This window comes from Anoplopoma fimbria, chromosome 16, assembly GCF_027596085.1.
Source record: "Anoplopoma fimbria isolate UVic2021 breed Golden Eagle Sablefish chromosome 16, Afim_UVic_2022, whole genome shotgun sequence".
Lineage (NCBI taxonomy): Eukaryota > Metazoa > Chordata > Actinopteri > Perciformes > Anoplopomatidae > Anoplopoma > Anoplopoma fimbria.
In genome coordinates, this window is record NC_072464.1 from 23657279 (window position 1) to 23679626 (window position 22348).

The window sequence follows — 22348 nt, forward strand, 5'->3', positions numbered from 1 at the left end:
ATCTGGCACTATTTCTTTGAAGTCGTCTTTTACCTGCTAAAAACTTCTCCACTGCTGAACAGTAGCAAAAACAGTATTTTCATTTTATTAAGCACCGCTTTAACCTTCAATTTTAGAAAAAGGCTTTATGTTGCATCCTGTTTCAGAGGTAAAATAGGTCCTCTGAATGCTATTTAGTTTTTAAATCACTCTTAACTCTACTTGTTCTTTGGTGGTGCGGATTAGTTCTCCATTAAAGTGGTTATACTCGTCTTTACCTGGAGAGATTTGGTTTTTGTTCGGTTACAGAACAGGAAACTTGTTTGTGTTTGTTACCCGATATTGGTTTCATTCGATCAGGACTTTGTGGTTAATAATGGGGTTCTAGTTTTGGTGATAATTCTTTTTTCATTCTTTTTTGTTTCTTTAGAAAAAGGGATTTAAGAAAACCAGTTTCGGTCACTTTATCTTGAGGTATTTTCACCTCATTCCAGCTTTCTGTTTGGTTCATGCAGAGACAAAAGTGGACATCTTTTGTGAGAGACTTTTGTTTGAATATGGAAACTAAAGCGGTTTTAAAAGCAGGACTGTAGGATATTAAGTTCTTAATAAATGTTTCTTAAAATCTTCTGATCATAAAGATGTGGATTATACTTGAAATGGCACTTCATGATAAAGATTAAAGAGATGAACATTAGTTTCTATAACATGATTTTCATGTTGTCACAGGTTTATTGTGATATCAATTCTGATTTCTCAAAAAGGTCACAATTGGTAGTGTTTCTATTTAAAAAAAACATCTCTCTTCTGATTTGCATTCATCACTTTTATTGGCGTCTTTTGTCCCTCATCACAGAGTTATTAATATCTACTAAATCTGTCTCTGAATCAGTTTAACACTGCGGTTATTTATGTCTGGTCACCGCTGCTGTACGTCTCCTCTGTGGTTACAGTTATTATCTTGGACGCGGCTGGTTTGAAGTGAAAATAAAATATGTATTCAGAGCCGTTTCTATTTTGATTAAGTACTATTTTGATGAAAAGCAGTTGGGATCTGGTGAAACAGTGGTTTTGTTTTGTTCCAGTTCTTTTCCATCTGTGTGCCCGATAATCACCACTCATTGACAATTCAGAAAAAAAAAGTTTTCCGTCTGATTGTTCTGAATTCTCAAAGCGATCTCAAATGACTCCGATTGGCTCCGAACAGCGACTGTAATCAGATTTATTTTTTGTTATTTTTGGGGTTGTTACACAAAGCCACAGCCGGCCAATCGGGGTTTTGATTGGCCGGCACGGTGACACAACGGTTCACCGTGAATAAAAATGTTTGTCATTTTTCCGACGGGTTTCTCTTTGCTGCCGGAATCCGAGGGATGCGTTTTGTGTCGGTTTCAGTTTTCAGGCCTTCCGTCTCATCTCGCTCTCTGGTATTTCTAGTAGCTCAACTGTTTGTTATTGTAAGGCTGCTGTGGTCAGCTGTCTCTCTCTCTGTGTGTGTTATTGTGAGTGTGTGTGTGTGTGTGTGTGTGTGTGTGTGTGTGTGTGTGTGTGTGTGTGTTACAGCATCCTACTGAGGGTGTTGGTGTTGTGTGTGTGTTGTCGGCGCATATCTGTCTCTGTGGGATTGTGTCAATTTCAGTGTGTTTGTGTGTTTATTCAGTTTAATGGGGTCTTCTGCCGCCTCAGCTGCTGTGTCTCCTCAGCTGTGGGGGGGTAACAGGCTGGCGAGTGTGTGTGTGTGTGTGTGTGTGTGTGTGTGTGTGTGTGTGTGTGTGTGTGTGTGTGTGTGTGTGTGTGTGTGTGTGTGTGTGTGTGTGTGTGTGTGTGTGTGTGTGTGTGTGTGTTTTTTGTGTGGGGTGTGGGGGTGGGGGGGTACTCAGAGACACGCGCCATCAGGGTCACAGTCCACAGCAGACCGGTGGCAGGATTAGAGCCCGGCCCCAGGATTAGGGGCCCCTGTTAACAACCGCAGTAACCCACCCATCACACACACACACACAGACACTCTGCACCCTGTTGACGGGCTCTGGGGGGTGTGTGTGTCTGTCAGTCTCCCATTAACTGGCTCCAGAGCTCCCTCACTGGGAGCACTGGAGCTCCCTACTGAAGAATTTTAGTGGCACCACTTAATCGACATGCAACACATCACACTCCAAAATTTTTCCATCTTAACCGTATTACTGCTAAGTGCTTTGGCGGTAGACAATTTTTAGAAATAACGAGAATATGGAGCTAAGTACAAGTGAGCGCATCCCCTGCTTTATGGTCTGTTTGACTGTAAATGGAGCATCATTTACTAAATGAACATCATGCTGTATTGAAGAAGACTTGAAACTAGAGATTGAGACCATAAACTCATGTTTACAATGTTTACTGAGGGAATAAATCAAGAGAGAAGTAGAGTCATTTTCTCATAGACTTCTATACAACCAGAGGAGTCGCCCCCTGGTGGACAGGAGAGAGAATGCAGCTTTAACACATGAAGCTTTGTTTTCATTTTTCACTTTTCACAAATACAGGTCTGAAAACGCCCTTAAACCTCAAACCCACTACAGCTGTTAAAGCCAGATTGTCTATAAACGAAATAATGGCTGAATCTTTTAACATATAACACCAAAGTTTAAATAAACAGTAATCTTCCAGTAATAAGTAGGATCATTCTACAACAACCAGTGGTATTTGGCTTTTGATATCATAGGATGGTTCAGATCAGTCTGCAAGTTCATGGACGATAATTGAGACGAATCTACAACCGAATGAGAAAACGATCAGCAGCTCCCGTCTGACTGACAGCACAAAACACATGTTTTTGGAAATCCTCTCAATAATTATGCAGCGTGTAAAGATGTCTCATCTGATGTTTGAAGTGTCATTCAGGGTTTCTGTGGAAAAGCTTTCATTTCTTTTCCACTTTGGCGGTGACAGATACAACTCAGACCTTCAGGGGATGGAGTGATTAAAGCTAGAAAGAAATAAGAGTTTAGAGAATGAGAAAAGACCGAGGGTAATTGTAAGATAAAACAAGGAGAAAATAAATAAAGGAGCTGGTGCAGGAATAGAAGGGTACGGGGATTGTAATTTTAACTGAGGAGACAAAGAAAAACAATCTAACAAGAGAGAGTGAAACCTGGAGGCAATTTGCAGGAGTGAGAGAGATTTAGGGATAAATTGTTCATGACAGATTAAACAGAAAAAAGACGACGATGGTTGTTGGCCTCCTTCAAAATAAACACACTCCACTTTTTATCGATGTAGCACCTGGTGACCACAACACACAAGCCGACTATAACAACAAACAAAAAGAAGAAGAAGAAGAAGAAGAAGAAAAGGAGAGATCACAAACTCAGCCGTTTGTCAGTTTTGGCCTCAGCAGTGTGTTTTTTTGTCGGCTTTGTGATTCTCTTGAGTTTTTAGTTTGTGTTTGGATCTGAGTGATTACAGAGCGGCATCAAGTTGTGATTGAGTGTGTGCCGACAAGCATGCACACACACACACACACACACACACACACACACACACACACACACACACACACACACACACACATCCAAGACTTCTGGATGCATCTGGTTTATGTCATCGCATCAAATTGACACGCAAACTGCAAACACCCGTTCACATTGTACTTACATTTCACACACAAGTATAAACGTCTTTCTACACACACACACACACACACACACACACACACACACACACACACGTTTCGTATGCAGATGTTCTTTTATTCCTGCAGATACAAAGCAGGATTCATAGTTATACATAAAAGGCTTACGCTGGAGCTACACAGCAGAGTTTATACGCTACGATGCAAAGGATAAAAATACTTACTGTTCGGATCATATCAGGGTTTTGAGTCATGATTCGGATCAGCAAAGACAAGATAAAAGGAGCAAATCAAATTTTGAAAGATGCTCTGATCACGTTTAATTGCCGCCCATCGTCGATGAGCCATACGGGCTAATACAGATCATCTTTGTTGTTGTTTTGTTTTGTTTATAGAGGTGCAATGGATCAGTTTGGATCGTATCATGGATCAGCACACCTACCTCTCTCTTGATTTATTCCCTCAGTAAACATTGTAAACATGAGTTTATGGTCTCAATCTCTAGTTTCAAGTCTTCTTCAATACAGCATGATGTTCATTTAGTAAATGATGCTCCATTTAGAGTCAAACAGACCATAAAGCAGGGGATGCTTTAGGGCGGGGCTACACACTGATTGACAGGTCTTTACATCGCTCCTCCTCAGTCAAAATATGGTCACTTCCTGTTCATTGGATGCAAAAAACAACAACATGGCAACGCCGGTAACGTCATGATGTCTACGTCCACTTCTTATATACAGTCTGTGAGTAAAACCTGCACTGAAACGCATATTCTGAAGCACTACATGTCCAAAGAACGCTCCTAAAACCCGATGGGCATATCCCATATCATCTTAATTGGGAAAAAAACAGAATTCTGTTTACGTGACCCGTTTAAAATTGTCATACTCGTATTAATATAATGAATATCAGGGCGTGATATAGAAGCCTTTTCTCTCTTCGTCCTCACAAAGAGATGGAAGAACGAGAGCCTAGGAGTGAAGCATGTCGTGTTTAGCCAGTAAACACAATCAGTGTGGAGTTCAGGGACTGATGAGGCTGCAGCAGAGACTTTGGCCTGAAGGCAGACAGTAACCCAATCTGAGGGGGAGGGAGGGAGAGAGGGAGGGGAGAGGGAGGGAGACAATAAGTTGGAAGCAGAATGATGAGCCTCTAAACCCCCCGAGGAAACAGACACCAGGCTTTGTTTCCTGCTATAAATATCATCCCTCCCTCCCTCCCTCTCTCCCTCCCTCTCTCTCTTCATCCTCCTCACCCTCACCTCTCTACCTGACTCTCTCCTTCCCTCAGTTTTTCTCTCATTAAAGCTCATTTTCTTTCTCTTTCTCGTTACGTATTCTCGTTACAGACCAAAATGTGTCTGCAGTTCAGATCAGATCTGCTTTTCTATATCTTACCGATAGTATTTAGATTTAGGGTTCAACATTTGTTACTTATTAAATTCTAGATAACCAAACTCAAAAGATCAGTTTTCCTTTTTTTGTTGGTTTGGGGCTCAGACAGCAGAGACACTGCAGCTTTGATTGGTTCATTAATTCATGTTCACAACTGTTTAGCAACAACAATTTAAATGGTGTTCTCTTCTTTCTTCAGCACAGCATCATTTTAAATGAGCTACTATAATATTTAATATTTAATTCAATATGTGGGACTCTTAACTCCTGAAATATTCTTGAAGCACTCGTCTTCCTCTAACAAACAATCTTCAGCAGTGAAGACAACAACGTGCAGAGAGCACAATAACATTTTAGAGAATTACATGGGGAATATGTGATAATTAGCTACCGCTGATAATTGGCTACCAGTGCTGTTTGTTGTTTTGATAATAAAAAAAGAGAAAGATAAGAGATCTTTTAGCGATGGAATTAGTTTTAGTATTTAGTATTACAGTAGTAATAATAGTATTATTAATGTGTGAATTAGAGCGAGTTTGATAATCTATAAATTGACTTTGCGGGTTCAAAGAGTCTAAAATGTGAGGATTTATATGCTTTTCTTTGTCATATATCAGAGTAAATGACATGTCTTTAGATTTGTGGACTGTTTTGTAAGAAAACAAGCAATTTGAACACCCAAAAAAATACAAATATTCTATGAATTGATATTATAATAAATTGAAATGAGTGTGTTTTTCATTATTTTTTGACATTTTAAAGAATGAATAATTAATAGAGAAAAATCATCAGTTAGTATTGTAGAGTTGGGCTTAGATTTTCACAGTACAATAACCATTTTTGAAAATATCACAGTATCACAGCATTATTAATGTTATTATTAAATATTATCAGTTACATCGACCCTTACAGGAATGAGAACAGCCAAAGAATGATATCATTCATGTTAGCAGTACTAAATGACCAAATAATGTCCCATGATTATTAATAATTAACATAAATTGTAATACAGCCAAACTGCTCTTGTCTGGACTTTTTTAATTCAAACACACACACTGTCTGTTTTTCCAATAGTGCAGATCAACACAGTATGATAACCGTCACCCCTAATTAGAAGTCATAATTACTTTTTCTGACAGTTAATAATGACATAACTTTTAGAGTACCTTATATAGGCTTCGTTCTCGACAACTTTTAACATATTTATTAAATGAGCAAAAAATGAGTTCACTCTGCTGTCAAAGCAAATATAATTATCTCCAAATTAGCAGCTTTGACTTCGCTTTGCTGATTCCAAATCCATTGATTAGTCTAAAGTCATCTGATCTGCACGCCAGAAATGTTACATATTGTTGTATCCTGTTCTCTCTCTCCTTTGGTCTAAATCACTCCCAGCATAATGACACACACACACACACACACACACACACACACACACACACACACACACACACACATTGTGTATCTCTAACTATAGTCGGACTCAAGGCGACTGACATTACTGGCATCGCATGGTGCAGCTGCTTTTTCAGAGCTCGTGCTGCTCAATCCTTTGGCCTTCCACTACCTCTCCCTCCCACCTACTCTCCCTCCCTCCTTCTCTCTCTCTCTCTCTCTCTCTCTCTCGCTCACTCACCCTCCACCTCCTCCTCCTCCTCCCACTTAGCTCTTCCAGAGGATGACTTCACGCTCTGGAAGAGAGCAGCAGCAGCGGTGGCAAAGACCATGGTGGCTACGCTACGTTAGCATCTGAGATTCCCAGCAGCGTGGTTTCCCACCAACAACGCACCCCAGCAGGAGGGCAGAGGAGGGGGGGAGGAGTTGGGGAGAGGCGGTGAGAGAGAATTTGAGGGGAGGGGAGTAAGAAGGGGAGAGGATTTGAGAGGAGGAGGAGGAGGAGGAGGAAGCAACAAGGAGAGGGAGGTTGAAAGTTTGATTGCCTCTGCGATGGGGCCATGTGGAGCCGGTGAAGAAGCGCTCACTCTGGATTTAAGAGGATGACGGGAGAGGATCAGAAGAGCTCGGAGCCTCGGGAGGACGGCGGTTTGAGCTCCAAGCGTCCGTCAGTTTGAACCCCGTGTCGCGGAGAGGCTGTGATGACTCGCGGTGCTGTTACTGCTGCTACCTCACTGTGTTTCCTGTCTGTTAAAAACCAACAATGCCTCCTCTCTTGTCGGATTGTGAACAATCAGCTCGGACGAAACAAACCCCAAAAATCCCAAAACCAGAGCAGAAGCTCGGAGCTGAGATGAGACTGAATAGATTTTTTGTTTCCCTCCATCAGGAGCCTGGATTCTTTCCTTTCTGGGTTTGATTGAGGCTTTCTGTTTCTGTTTGAGACCGAGGGGTCACAGTGTCTGAAGAAACAAAGGAAAAAACTAAACAAAAAATCAATTTGCCGTTTCACTTGAGCTCAGCTTGCTGGGTTTTGTGTGGAGACACCAGTGAGTATTAATCCTGACGGGTATCAGCTGATCTGTTTTTTTTAAACGGTGACAGGAGGATGAGGCAGGTTCCCCTTTTTCCTTCTCCGTCGACGACGACTTTGCTATTTGAAAGTGTTATTCTTTGCAGATGATTAAGTTTAATTTACCAAACGCGTCAAAGTTAATCGCCAGAGCATTGGAGCAAAGATCAACACTTGTAGATTCAATTTCCTTTTGCACACTGTCTGTTTCTCCTTTCAGAGACATTATATTACAGGAATCCGCACTCGCAAAGCGCAGACCTCCGCCAAGGCCATGCCCTACCTCGCAATGTAATTCAAGGTAGAAAATAACTGGTGTATCAGCCCTTTGATTTGGAATCCGCTCAATAATTTCATCGGTTCTTCCTCGGCCCATGCTACACCTTTACACCAAGTTTCATTAAATGAAGTCGGGTTGTTTCCCTGTTAACATGCTGACAAACCAAAAACACGACCTCCTCGGTAAAGGTAATATAAGCCCTAGAAGGTGTTAAAAAGTGTAGGATTTCATGTACAAAGGTCTTGAATATTTTTTCTACCTACTGTAGACAATAACAATAATTATAAGAAAGTAAGTTAGATTTTTGTCTGTTTTTTGGGGGCTGTCAGGAGATGTTTAAAACGTAGAAACAACCAGTGAGACATTATTTTTTTTAATTGGTTATTCTGTTGCCGCTTATCTGAGTCTAAGTTAGTGGCTAAAGGATTAATTATGTTCTTAGGAAATACTGTTCTGTAAAGTTCTGACAACAACTTGACTGTTTTTCCTTCTTTCTTTGAGCTTTTAAACTCTATTAATTTGCATTCTGTGTGGTCTTTTAGCCTAAAATGCCTAAAATGCACTTAAAATGCACCCACTGCACTTATTTCCAGCAAGTTCCACAAATCCAAAGTACCTTCTGCTTCATTGAGAAGTTCTAACCTTTGCTTCCTGTAAGTCGCTTTGGATAAAAGCGTCTGCTAAATGACTGTAATGTAATGTAATGTAATGTAATGTAATGCTTGATATAAGACTCCTTTGTTAAACATATTTATACAAACACACAACGTGAAATCCAACCCCTGTACAATATGCAACATCTTTATAGTTTGTTTGTTTTCTATGTTCTTGGATATTTTAAAAGCTTCTCAATTTTCTCGCTATTGATTATTATATTTATTGTATTTTCTTTCTTCTATGGAGCCTCCCTGCAAAAGCTTTTCACACAATCGTACTCCTATAAGCAAAGTGACAAATAAACATCTTAAATCTTTGAAAACAGAAAACTAACACATGCATTTTCTCTGTCATCCTGCAGGTGCACAGGAAGATCCGGGAGGACTCGGACATGGCCCAGGACTCCTTGCAGTGCTTGGCCCAGCTGGCCTCCATGCACGGGCCCGTCTTCCCCGACGAGAGTGCCCAGGTCTCCTACCTGGCTCACCTGGTGGAGGGCCTGCTCAGCATGATCAACGGGTCAGTGCCTCTCTGTGTACTTGTTGAAGTGTTTCATGCTCCCAGCAGCTTTGGTCCGGCACCACTGTGGTTTAGGCTGAAATATCTCTGCAAATACTTGATGGATTGGGTTTAAACTTTATGCAGACATTCATGGCCCCCAGAGGATGAATCCTACTGACTTTGGTGATCCTCTGACTTTTACTCTACCCTTTTTAGAGATTAGTTTTTATAATCTACTCATATTTCTTCTGGATAGTCAGGATTTTCAATTTACGTGACTAGATATCATGTGGGATTTAAAAATAGCTTTTTGTCTTTCTGTAGTGATCAGACGTTTCTGGCAAAGTGCAAACTTCGGTTATTCGGTGACCTGTTTGAATAATGTACTCTAGCTTGCTTGATTAAACAGTGATGCTGTTGGCAGGTGAACACAGGCAACTTTCTAATTAAAATTTTAAAGTTTGAGCCAGTATAATTTCTCTTAAAGGTACTTATTAGTGAATTGAGAGGTTTTGCCGTGCATAACAGGATAGACAGTCGGGTTTTCAGGAGCATTTTAAAGGTGATCATAGGTCAGGCACTATGGATTATTTATTGGGAGCAAGGCGGTGGAGAGATTTGTAGGTGAGATGAAGGATTTTTGTTTGAGATGCAGGACTTGGTGGGTTTGGGGGAGGTGAGAAGGCTTGCTTCTTATTTCTGCATATCCTTGAGCCTGGTTATCCCTTAAAGAGGTATGTTGCAATAATCCAGACAGGGAAGGGATGAAGGCATGAACGGTGAGATTTGGAGTCTGGAGAAGTTTCTGGTGATGGATTTGATGTGTGATTGGAGTCAGAGGGTTGGAGTCCAGAATAACACCCAGGGATGGCAAGATGCAGCATTTGTCATCGAGGACGATAGAGAAGATTGCAGCACTTTTGTTCCAGTTAATTCATTTCAACTATTTCCGATCACGTCACATTGCTCACACTCATGCTTTTTTTTTCCTGTTTGATAATCTGCAAAACCTACAAAGTAATTTCGACCACGCTGACAGATGGAACTAATTCAAACCTGCCCATTGAAAGCAGCTCCCCCAGGGACTCAGAGGTTATTACACACTGGAGCTACAGTGAAATAGATTAACTTTTCCTTTTGCTAAATGAATCTTAATGTGCAGGGATGCATTGGAAAATAAAGACATTCTGGGCGTAAAAATCACAAGAAATCAAAGGACAAAACTTTGACTTCATTCACAAAATAATAGATATAATAATATTGTGTATTAAAGGCTGCATTTATTCCCTTTGTACATTCAAATCAAAATGTAATTCTCCCCATTTGCATATATCGTAGTTTACCGTAATATCGCCTTGGCTGCATTCTCAGTAGATGTTCATCTCCTTCTGGTATCTCAAGGATTTCATGTTTCTTAAATTCGAGACTCAACAAGTGATGGAGGCCAACGTCAGCAGCAGCGTGACTCATGCTGTGCCATTTCTGCTTTATTTACAGGAAGTAATTGCTTGTTGAGTCTGTGTTTTTAATGGCCTCTGATTCTAGCATCTGCAGGCTCGATGGGAAACTGGCTGCAGAGGGAAGGGCTGGTCTTCCAGTTCTGGGACACATAGAGTTAAACAGGAACTCGTGTTTTTCCCAGTTTCCTCTTAAAAAAAGTTTTTTTTATGTGAAAGTGGATTAAATGATGTATTTATTCTTCTCACGGCGTCACTGTTTATTCAACTGGAGAGGAAAAAACAAATCATCACTAGCAACCAGGAAAACATTAGTAAATACTGAGTCTGTGCGTGTTGAAGGGTATCGGTCTCATTGTTGTCGTCCTCTAATCTAAAATAGAGACGCCTGTCACTTTAAGACTAAACTAATGTGTTTCTAGCTGGAACCTGAATCCTATTGAAACCCATGTGGCATAACTTTAATGTCAAACTTTTCCCATTTATGTAGAAATATTATTTTAAAAGATTATATTTCTATTAAAATAACCTGGTATTTTCTAGTGGAGTAACACTGATGGACTGGAATGATGTTTTGAAGGCTCCAGTTTGGCGATTTTGCCGTAGCCATCTTGGAATACGGCCGTCCCCATATTGTTTGTTTGCAGCCAATGAAAGGAAGTTACCTTATTTGGAATATAGAGAAGTGACGTCGAGACCTGTCAATCAGTGTGTAGCCCCGCCCTAAAGCATCCCCTGCTTTATGGTCTGTTTGACTCTAAATGGAGCATCATTTACTAAATGAACATCATGCTGTATTGAAGAAGACTTGAAACTAGAGATTGAGACCATAAACTCATGTTTACAATGTTTACTGAGGGAATAAATCAAGAGAGAAGTAGAGTCATTTTCTCATAGACTTCTATACAACCAGAGGAGTCGCCCCCTGATGGACAGCAGAGAGAATGCAGCTTTAAGACAGGAAGCATTGGCTTCACTTGGCAGAACTGGAGGTTGCCGACTGGTTCAGCAATATTTATTTAGCTGAAAATCCCTTCACTAACCAGCACTGATACTGGTTGTGTAAATGTCCTTCGCCCCCAAATCTCAACGTCAAAGCCAATTTTCCTCTGGACTTCCTGCAGAGGTGTAATTTTGGACTTCTGGGTCAAGAGTGTGAAATCAGAACTTCCAATCAGAAGTAATGCAGCACTTGTCTTTTCACTCAGGAAATCAAGGAATCTTTACCAAAGTTAACAACCCTATTTTTGCCTTTTATAAATTGAAGATCACATGAAACAAATATTGTAATGACAAATGTATACCAGTTATACTAGAGGTGATTTATGATTTATGTTTTACTGACATTACATTTGAATTGGTGTCTGCAGGTGTTTGGCATCACAGAAACTGACCTCCTCAGTCTGTGATTCTTGTATCGGCTGCTTGTTGTTGTGAAGAAATAGAACTTGTGATCTTGTGCTGAGAAACATAACGAGTCATGTTAGTTGTGATGTTTGGAGTTCATTGATTGTTCCCGTGTGCGGTGCAGAGAGTCACACAGTGTTTTTTCAGGGCTTCAGGAAGATGCATTAAAAAGAGATCACTGTTCTGTTTTTAGCAGCGGCGCTGAGAGTCCTAAAACAGCTTCAAAACTTTAAAAGGAAAACACTTTCCCTTTTCTCACCCCCTAATTGTTTCTATGTATTTTTCATCTGTTTTTGAAGGAGTTTATACTACGGCGGCAACCAATAATTATTTTTCTTTTTTTAAGATGAATTGTTTGGTCTATATATTGCCAAAGAATAGTGAACAATTAGAAAAATGATAGAAGAGACGTCTTTGAATGTCTTGTTTTGTTGGACCAACAATCCAACAAAACACAACGATTTCATTTCTCTCAAAAGTCTTCTTTGGGAGCTTTTGGTTGGAAAAAGTCAACGTGTCAGTACGCCACAAATTGTGTCCATATGGAGATTATCTTTCTAAAATGGCTACAAACCGGTCTCCTCTGTTTTGATCTGCTCGTTGTATAACTCATAAACATGTCATCTGTCCTTTGAGATTTGGCATGACCAAAAAAATCAAAACCAAGCAATACTTTCCTTTGAAATATAACTCGTTTTTTAAGATGTTCTATATTTATATATCTACAATCACATAAAACAAATCTGTTTTCCAACTGTTGTAAAAATAGTTTGGTTTTATTATGTTCTTGATTAATCGTTTGGTCTATATAATGCCAGAGAATAGTAGAAAATGTCTATCACGATTACCCAAAGTGACGTCTTGTTTTGTTCAACCAACAGTCCAAAAACCAGCGAAATTCAGTTTTTGTTATGTAATCCAGAAGATTTTTCCACAGCAGCTAGTCACAAACCTTCTTACCCGTGCTGGTGACAAAACACTGAGCTCATCTGTTCTGTTAAATGATCCTTTAACATCAGGTGCATCTGTTTCTTAATCAGTCTTGTTGTATTAATTCAATTTGAGTTGGGAACTGCTGAACTTAGTTCCTCACTTCTTTTCACACCTGGTCTTCTATTGGACAGTTCTAATTATTGGGCTTTTATGAACAGTGTCCCCTCTAATAAACTGAAAGTAATCACATTTTCTTTAAAAATTTAAAATACCTCTATCGCTCTAAATATAGCACTTTTATCCACAGCTTAAGGGGCTAATGTTTAAATACAGTTCAGTAGATAAAACTGCTGGATAAAATGATTTATTTACACTCGAGATTCCTGATTTCTTATTTAAGAAGATAAAAATATTATGATTTAAAAGACCTATATTGTTCACATTGCTTCATCTTTGAGTTGCCTTATTTAATACATTCACAAACTTTAATATAAACATCTCACGACTACAATATGTGCTTTCGCTTTTACGCCGATGATACTCAGCTTTACCTCCCTGTCAGTCCAAACTATTCTTGCAGCCTAATTGTCGTAACGAATCACTTTGAGGAAATGAAATGGTGGAAGTCTCATCCTTATTTCCAGCTCAGTGAGGATAAAGACCCTCTTCAGCGTGACAGTGGACGTTAATGAGCAATTATTTTAGAGTTTCATCCCCACTGACCTTCAGAAGGTTATCAAGGCCTTTATGTCAACCTGCCTCGACTGTTACAATTATATTCTGCACTCAGTAAAAAAAGAACTGCAGTTGGCAGCAGCAAGACTTTTAACAATAAGAGAACACATTAGCCCCGTTTTATTATCCCTCCTCTGGCTTACAGTTGCTCTTAGAATACAATTTAAGGTTTTACTGTTCGGTCTTAAAGCCTGAAATGGATTTGACCTATTTTGCCAACGTAGAAAAAAAAGAACAACTCAACGTTTTGACTACTTTACAGCCGCTCTGCGCTCCTTAAAAATGTCTTTAAACTGTGCATGCACTATAGAATTAGAAGTAGAGCTTGGTATCGTTCAGTTAAATACCTGAGTTCACCTTCATTTTTTATATACCTTACAAAGTTTTTCAATAAAACAATTTGTTTACAGTTCAATTCTCAATTGTTAAATGTTTGTTAACACATGGACTTTGCCTTAATAAATACAACATTTTAAATTAAATCTGTAGCTGTCGGTTCAGAGAACAAGTGAACAAGAGTACTAATGTGACCAGACATTTAATAAGTGCTACAGACATATTTGTACAATTAAAAAGTGGTTTCAATACCCAACCCGGCGTGCATTTAGTTTTAAATCATGTTGTGACCATCGTCTGAGCTTTTTGTTTATAAAAGTGGTAAATATAAAAAGTTCTATGTTTTTAACAGAAATGGTGGTGTTGCCAGTGAGTGGAGAAGTGGTATTTTATGTCATTTTGTGGGTGTGTCTGTAGTCAAAGTGGTTCTGACCTGAATTAAGAAGCCACACTTCCATATATAAATAACCAACACACCAACAGCTTGTTGTTGGACCATGTGATCCAGTGAGGAGGGGTCTCTCTCTCTCTCTCTCTCTCTCTTTTCTCCCACAGTCTCTCCCTCTCTTTTCCCTCCTCTCCCGCTCCGTCTGTAATCACCTATTCTTGGAGCTTTTTTTTTCCAATTGCCTCATCGGAAAACCATGCAGAGAGAGAGGGACGGCCGATCTGCAATGATTGAACAGTTCTGTTCGCAATTTAGCTCCATCTGATAGGAGTTAGCGACGGCCTCTCACACAATGTTCCTCTCTGAGTGACTGTGGAGAGAGGCGTGTCAGCTCGAACACAGATTCAGGATTACGTCTTTAAAGGCAACAAAAAAGGACGACAAAAATGTGCAGAAACTTTAAGGGATGGTGGTTAAGAGGGGTTAAAAGAGGATGTCTCTACTGATATGGCATATTTAGAATTTCATCTTATTAACTGAGCAGAATTGTGAAAAAAACAACACATTTGGAGTTTATGCATCCTATAAGAACCTGTTTAGTTTTGCATGCAGTCATGAGTAGAGACTTCTAATTGAATTTTTTACAAATATATCTGTGTCATTGTATATGTTGGTAACAGAAGTCCAGAGAGGCAAGTGAGAAAAAAAGGTCTAAATTGTTTTATCTCGTGTTTATGACTTGAGAACAGGTTTTTTTGTAATGATCATTCTTGTCAGAGTTTTATTTTGCTTCATGTACTCAACATACAAGGTACATGTATTGTGTATTAGCAAGTCCTATTTAGAACATGAGGTTACAGAAACAGACGGAGATGGAAAATATGAGTTCAAGGTCATTTAAAAACATTGTCTTCAAACTTCAAAAGTTTGTCCACCAGACTCCAACTTTTAAAATGCTCAGTACATATCTTGGTCACAATTCTTAAAAAAACAAAAACAACATTAGTGATTTTTCTTCATTTTGTATATCTATGTGTAAACAGATGATGTCTCAGATATTTCCAACTTGACATCAGGATTTTCTGTGACAACGTTTTGTAATTAATATTTATAATGAATTAATATTGATAATGAAGCCTTTATAATGTTATTTAGCCAATAACAGCGTGATCTGTTTGGTATATATTTGTGCGGTAATCTTCCTGTAGTTTCGTGCCCTTGATAGTTTAATTGTAGGATAATGTGTGATGTTTTTAGGTTGTCGTATACATTTCTGGTGTTTCCCTGCAGAACTGCAGCGATTTAGACACGTTGCTTGTAAAGTATGTTTTCAATTTAAAACAGGTTTTTGGATAAATACCAAGTCTCTCCAGCTCGGTTCCCTCCATTCTGACTGAACATTATTGTTCATCTGGAGCTATTTCCCCCTTTTTGTTCCTCTCACTGCAGTCTTTCATAGCACACATTTTAGTTTTGACATTTGTTTTTTGTTTCTGTCCCATCTGTTTGCTCACAGTTTGTCCATGTGTTGTCATTTATTAATATATCTTTCCTGACAAATTCAGTGCATGTAGTTTGTTTTCAAATAGAGAAGAATTGTTCAGAGCAAGATTTCATAGAGAAGTGAAAGGAAGTCTGGATTTTGAGATGGTTAATGAGGCAGAAAAGTTCAACTGAATTAGATTTTTCAGCTCTAATGGCTTGAAACAAGACTAAAGTTTAACATTTTAAACATTTCTAGCCACACCAGTTGCAAAGCTCTATGAATGATGATGTTGGTTGATGGATCAGTCAAACTGAATTATCGCGACAACTATTGGATGGATTCCCATTATATTTTGTACAGACATTCATGGTCTTCAGGGGATGAAGTGTACTGACTTTGTTTTATGAACATACAGTACCAGTCAAAAGTTTGGACACACCTTCTCATTCAACTACTTTGAAGAATGTAAAATATAAAACATATTCTGGTTTGTTGAGCATTTGTTTGTTTACCACATAATTCCATATGTGTTCCTTCATAGTTTGGATGTCTTCAATATTAATCTACAATGTAGAAAAAAATAAAAATAAAGAAAAACCATTGAATGAGAAGGTGTGTCCAAACTTTTGACTGGTACTGTATATCTGCAAATATTGATATCACAAGAACCGATACTTTGGTACCAAGGCAGTGCCAAAATTCACAGTCCTGCTTGGCTAAATAACAGAGCTAACAGCTAACGTTAACGGAGGCAAACTAATAAAGGAGTTTATGTTGAAGCACATGGGATTTATTGATTTGTTTTTTACCGGGGTATCGAATTAGATATCAAGAATTCACTGGTATTCCCGTCAACCTCAGCAGTAAATTAAAGCAGTGAACTACGTCATTATTACCTGCTAAACATCTGCATGTTAGCATATCTAACATGTTATTGTTTTGAATGGTGATGTTGGCAATTAGTTGCTAAAGGATATTTGACACCTGATTAAATTGAAACATCCTTCAACATCTCTTCACATTGATCGTACAGGCGCTGTGGTTAGATTTGTCCAGATGTTGAAGAATTCAGATTACATCCATTTAGCCATTTTTGTGTTTTAAATGAAACAACTAATCATCCAGATATGATTTCAGCGTGTCCACACACACGCGTCACTTCATTCTTCATGGTTCGATCTGATGATAATTTATATTTTTAGAAGTTTAACTACAGTCATTCTCTCCGTCATCATTTTCTTTATGTGCTTTACCACGAGGCAGAAATACCATAAAAAATAACCTCAGATGCAGCTGTGGAAAAACTCCTCAGGGGTCAAATGCCCCACGAGTTTTGGTTAAGGATCAATTTTCATGACTGCGTCCAAACTTCAGTCACCAAGTATGTAAACCTGGTAAAGTGACCCCTCGTTTTAACCTCGGCCTCACCCCGGAGGGTGGAAACTGTCCGTCCTCTGGGCCAAAGGAGGAGTTTGATTCCAGAGTGGAAAGAGAAGCAATTTAACCGATCGAGATTGATTTGTAACACTGAACGTGCTGTACTGCGTTTTCATTTCTCAGCCTGATTCTCCAAACAGCATTAATAATTGTATTGATTAAAAAAATATATTTTCTTTGTCCCCCAGGATTGAGATCGAGGACTCGGAGGCGGTGGGCATCTCCAATATCATCTCCAATCTGATCACCATGTTCCCAAGAAGCACTTTGACGGCGCTGCCCAGCGACCTCTTCACCTCCTTCATCAACTGCCTCACGCTGCTCACCTGCTCCTTCGGACGCAGCGCCGCCCTAGAGGAGGTGGTGAGTAATGACGCCTTCAACGTTTCATCTTACTCTTAAAAAAGCTGGTCACCTTCACTGAAATTAAGTCACATCGGTTGAGAAAAGAGTTTTGTTTTTATTGCATTTAAAAATCTCCTATAAAAATCCTGCATACTGTCACTCACTTTAAACAAGTTTTCGAAGGTCTGAGTAATTAATCTTCTGAAATAAATTCACTACAAATCAATCACAGATGTTTTTGTTTGTTTCTTTATTATATTTGAATATTTTTTTTGTGTCTTATTTAAGTCAAAAAGCACAATAATTCATGAGAAAAAAATAGATTATCAGATCATCTTTTGTGTCTAATAGAATACAAAATATACAGTAATTTGTGATTTAAAAAATGGATTATCACACAATCTTAAGAAATAAGCACTTTTTTTGGCTGTTTATTACATAATAATATAACATAAGTAGGCAATATACAGTTAATGTGTGAGTTAGAGGGATATTCAAATGTTCTCGACATGATCTGCTACGTACATCGTCTGTTTTGGAGCAGCGAAAGTTGCTCTTTAATGTAAAATGATTTATATGAAAACATGTACATATGTACAACCTAAACAAAACATTTCACTGAAAAAGACACCAGAACCCAGAGATCTGAATAGTCTCATTATGAAAATCGTGGCTGTCATTTTGCTTACATCTCTCTTCTCTTTTTCCTGTCCTGGCTCAGCTGGATAAAGACGACATGGTTTACATGGAGGCCTACGACAAGCTGCTGGAGTCGTGGCTGACGCTCGTCCAGGACGAGGAGCATTTTCCTCGCGGCTGCTTCGTCCAGCCGGCGATCCAGGTCTTCAACTCGTACATCCAGTGTCACCTGGCTGCTCCGGACGGCACCCGGAACCTGGTGAGACTGTTAATTATGATAAATACAGTTTTAAAATACAGCTCCAAATGATCTGGAAAAGGTGTTAGAGTATAGAAATGATATATTTGAGCATTATACAACTGGATCTGCTCAGGCCTAATAGAAGATGTTTGAACATTCTCTTTTTTGCTGTTTTGGTATACATGTGGATATAAATGATTATAGTGTGTTTTTACATTTCCTCATAAATTTGAGTAATATTCTATGGAAGACCTGAGCAGAAAAAAATCCGTAGATTTATTTTCCAAGTCTGATCTAAGTTACTTTTCGTCTGTGAAACAGGTGAGGAAAAAATAGATTTGGCTTATGAATTTATTTATTTTTTTATTCTTCTTGTGTTTGTTGTTGCAATACTAATTTCGTCCACAAGAGGCAGAAGTGCACCACTACCCCTAAATGTTCTAAATAGGACTAAAAGCATGGTTTTTATTAAAATTTCTCCATGAACTCTAAACACAAGGTACATTATATTGTGTTTTAGCAGTTTATGTAACATTAGTGTAATTTCTTTCTTTTAAACATAAACTCTTTTAATCCTCTTTGGCAAATTAAGTTTTGGTGTACTTCAGCCTCTTGTTACCGAAATGAGTATGACAAAAACACTTAAATCCTCTCCCCAAAAAAATGTCACCTGGCAAAACTTTTTTTTCCACCTGTTTCACAAATGAGAATAAAAGATGTAAGACTTTAGAAATTATATTTATATATTTATTCCCTCCCCTTCAGTCAGTAAACGGCATATCGTCTCATGAAGAGGAAGAGATCAACGAGCTGCAGGAAGACGACAGGGAGCTGTTCTCAGACCAGCTGTCCAGCATCGGCATGCTGGGACGCGTGGCGGCCGACCACTGCATCCCGCTGCTCACGAAGTAAACACATAAAACACACAACAAGTCCTACTTCATATCCTCTCCATAGGACTCTAACAGATTTAGTTAAATTCTTGTATAAAGTTCACAGTTTTTAGTAAGTACATGCGGAAACGGATGTTTTTCACAAGATCTTAAACTTGTGTAGTTTGCATTATTATAAATTCTTTGGAGATTTATTGTGATCTTAAAGCTCAAAATGAATCAGAAACTGAGTCTGTGTTTCCCACATTAACGTACTCTGTTTGCAGTTTGCTGGAGGATCGAGTGACGCGGCTGCACGGTCAGCTCCAGAGGACCCAGCAGCACCTCATGGCCACATCTGATCCCGGATCGATGGACCGCAAAGTCCTGGACGACCTCTATGAGGACATCCACTGGCTCATACTGGTCTCAGGTCAGCGGCGGGACGTACAACTTTGTTTCTTTGTGTTTTTTATTGTTGTAAAGGACATTTTTGGGGTTTGATTTCCTAATCAATTTCCTGAATTCCAGAAATTTTGTATTTTTTTCAAACAATTTGGAAAAAAATAACTTATTTATTTATTTATTTATTTAACCTCTAGTAAAGATTCATTGAGATTAAAAAAATCTCTCTTCTTCAAAAGTGACCCGGCAGCAACAAAAATATAAACGTATACCAATTTAAAATTAAACAAATCACAAAATGACAGAATTATAAGACATGAAAAGACATTCAAAACATCTACTGCCAGAGGTGCCGAAGTCCAAGTAATTTAGAATACATTTAAAAGAGATTCAGGTGATTTTTCACTCTATTTCAGGCTGCAGGAGCAGATCACTTAATCCCCCTTTTGTTTCAGACACTTAACACCTGCGCCCGTCTGTTTGTCCTCCAGGGTATTTATTAGCAGACGACTCTCAGGGAGAAACCCCGCTGATCCCCTCGGAGGTGATGGAGTTCTCCATCAAACACTCAACAGAAGTGGACATCAACACGACGCTGCAGATCCTCGGGTCGCCGGGGGAGAAGGCCTCGTCCATACCGGGCTGCAACCGCACCGACTCCGTCATCAGGTAACGGCTTCTGTTTTTAAACATTTTGCATTATGAAATCTAGTGGTTTATTTATAAGATGTCATGAGAAATGTGGTTGTTTTTGTCTCTTACCAAACACTTGAAGAATACATCAGAGAGTAGAGGTGATTTAATACAAAATAAAAATAAAGTAGTTTTTTTGAAGTTAGAATCAAATTGATTTGCAAATCTTAGTGTCATATAGAAACCAAAAATATCTGCAGCCTTCTTTTAGTCCCAAATTTCCAGGAATTGATGTTAACAAAGCTTTTATTCTTTATTTATCATTGTGCAAAAATGCATTTTGTAGGTGTTTGTGTTTGTAGCCAAGACTAAATCATCAAAAGCATCGAGACAAAGTCCAAAAGAAACACACTCATTTAAATGAATAATTCAAATGAAAACAATTAAAACAGGATTAAATAGAATAATTCAGGTATAAAAAGTTTTAATCAAAGGCAGCGGCAAAGTCTTCAGCCTTGATTTAAAATATGTGATATTTGCAGCAGTTTTGTGTTACTGTTATTTTGTAATCAAATGTGACCTGATGAGATGTGGATCCACTGCAGCTGTATTGTTGGTGTCTTGTAAACCCATGAGGGTTGGGCACGTTTTTGTGCATGACACGAAAATAAAAGATATCTAGCTACTTTTTTTGTTTTGTGGGTGAACTGTGAAGGTCTCAGGTTTACGGAATGTTAATACCTCTGTGTATTTCTGTCGGTATCGATGGTCAGATTACGTAACATTAACTCAAGGACGAGACAAACTAGATTGAGGAGTTGACACGTCTTTGTTTCCGGCGGGACTAAACTGTCGTCGCCGTTCATCTCATTTTCAGCAGCCGGACCTCCATAAAACTCTCCCAGAATGCACCTCCTCGCTCTATGAGGTCGGTCGTACGTCTGCGTCGCGTCACAGTTATTGTCCCGTAAAGCTGAAGGAGGTTTATTCCCTTCAAAATGATCTCCTCCTGCTATAACATGGGCTCACTTTCACATTAACTGTGTGACACATGGAGGTCATGAACCAAAGCGTCCTCTCCTAATAAGGCTTCTCCATTCAAAGCAGGACTGCAGATATTGATTATTTTACATTATTTAGTAACCTTGTGATTATTTGATTTGATTCAATCAGTTGATTAGCGTATACGATGTCAGAGAATAGTAAAAAATGCACATCACATCAATTTAACACCCTCACATTAAGTCTTTTGTCTGACTGACTCAAAGATATTCAATTTACAAATTTATGAAACTGAGAAAAATAGCAAATCCTCACATTTTAGGAGCTCGAAATAGTGAATGTTTAATGTTTTTAGCTTCATAAACTACTTGAAATTATAATAAAAAATATAAAAAGTTTTCCCGTTTTTAATGTTTCAACGGGAAAATTCACCCAAAATATTGATAAATTGCAAAAAATATAATTTATAATAATCCATTTTTTTTTAACTTTATTTTCTTTGCTTGATAAACAGCCCATAAAGTTTTGCAGTCGAGTGCAATTTGTATTTTCTTTTTCTCTGATTGCAGTTATCCACTTGGTAAAGTAGAAAGTACAAGAACACAGTAGGCAGAACAATGACGGAGAGAGAAAAAGAACAATTATTGACCGATTATTTCCTCAAAACACAACCTCTCTCGTTGCTGCATTGCATTCTGGTCCTGTGTTTCTCTGTGTTGATTCAGAATGATGTCTCTAAAAATACGCCAACGTTCTAATGAAACGGACCGCGGGGATGCAAACGAGCGTATCCAGTTTCTGGGATCGGATGGGATCTATCTTTTCAACAGCAATTAAACTTTCAGACAGACAGCATGAGACCGCAGTGTGAGAAACGTTGTGCAGTTCAGAGATGTTGGCCGCCACGCTGGAGATGTGTGTGTGTGTGTGTGTGTGTGTGTGTGTGTGTGTGTGTGTGTGTGTGTGTGTGTGTGTGTGTGTGTGTGTGTGTGTGTGTGTGTGTGTGTGGATAATCACAGTGGCGACAATGGACACTCACAGCAGCCACTGATACTGTCTGTTGAAGGTCGTCAAGCTGTTTTCTAGATTGTTCATTATGTAAAGGTGTGTGTGTGTCAGTGAGGACTGCACAGACCATTGGCCGGCG

General features: G+C 38.9%; 2 protein-coding genes across 2 annotated transcripts in view; one reads left to right on the forward strand and one right to left on the reverse strand.

Moving 5' to 3' along the window:
* Positions 1-22348, forward strand: part of xpo4 (exportin 4) — a 63423-nt gene that overhangs the window by 28275 nt on the left and 12800 nt on the right. The window contains exons 9-14 of the mRNA XM_054614794.1: positions 8746-8903; positions 17253-17427; positions 18131-18307; positions 19055-19197; positions 19449-19594; positions 20058-20235. Coding sequence (XP_054470769.1) covers positions 8746-8903; positions 17253-17427; positions 18131-18307; positions 19055-19197; positions 19449-19594; positions 20058-20235 — 977 coding nt within the window. The remainder of the gene's footprint in view (positions 1-8745; positions 8904-17252; positions 17428-18130; positions 18308-19054; positions 19198-19448; positions 19595-20057; positions 20236-22348) is intronic.
* Positions 19655-22348, reverse strand: part of ttf2 (transcription termination factor, RNA polymerase II) — a 190060-nt gene continuing 187366 nt past the window's right edge. Inside the window, exon 24 of the mRNA XM_054616040.1 lies at positions 19655-19665. The gene's annotated coding sequence lies outside the window, so the exon portion shown is untranslated. The remainder of the gene's footprint in view (positions 19666-22348) is intronic.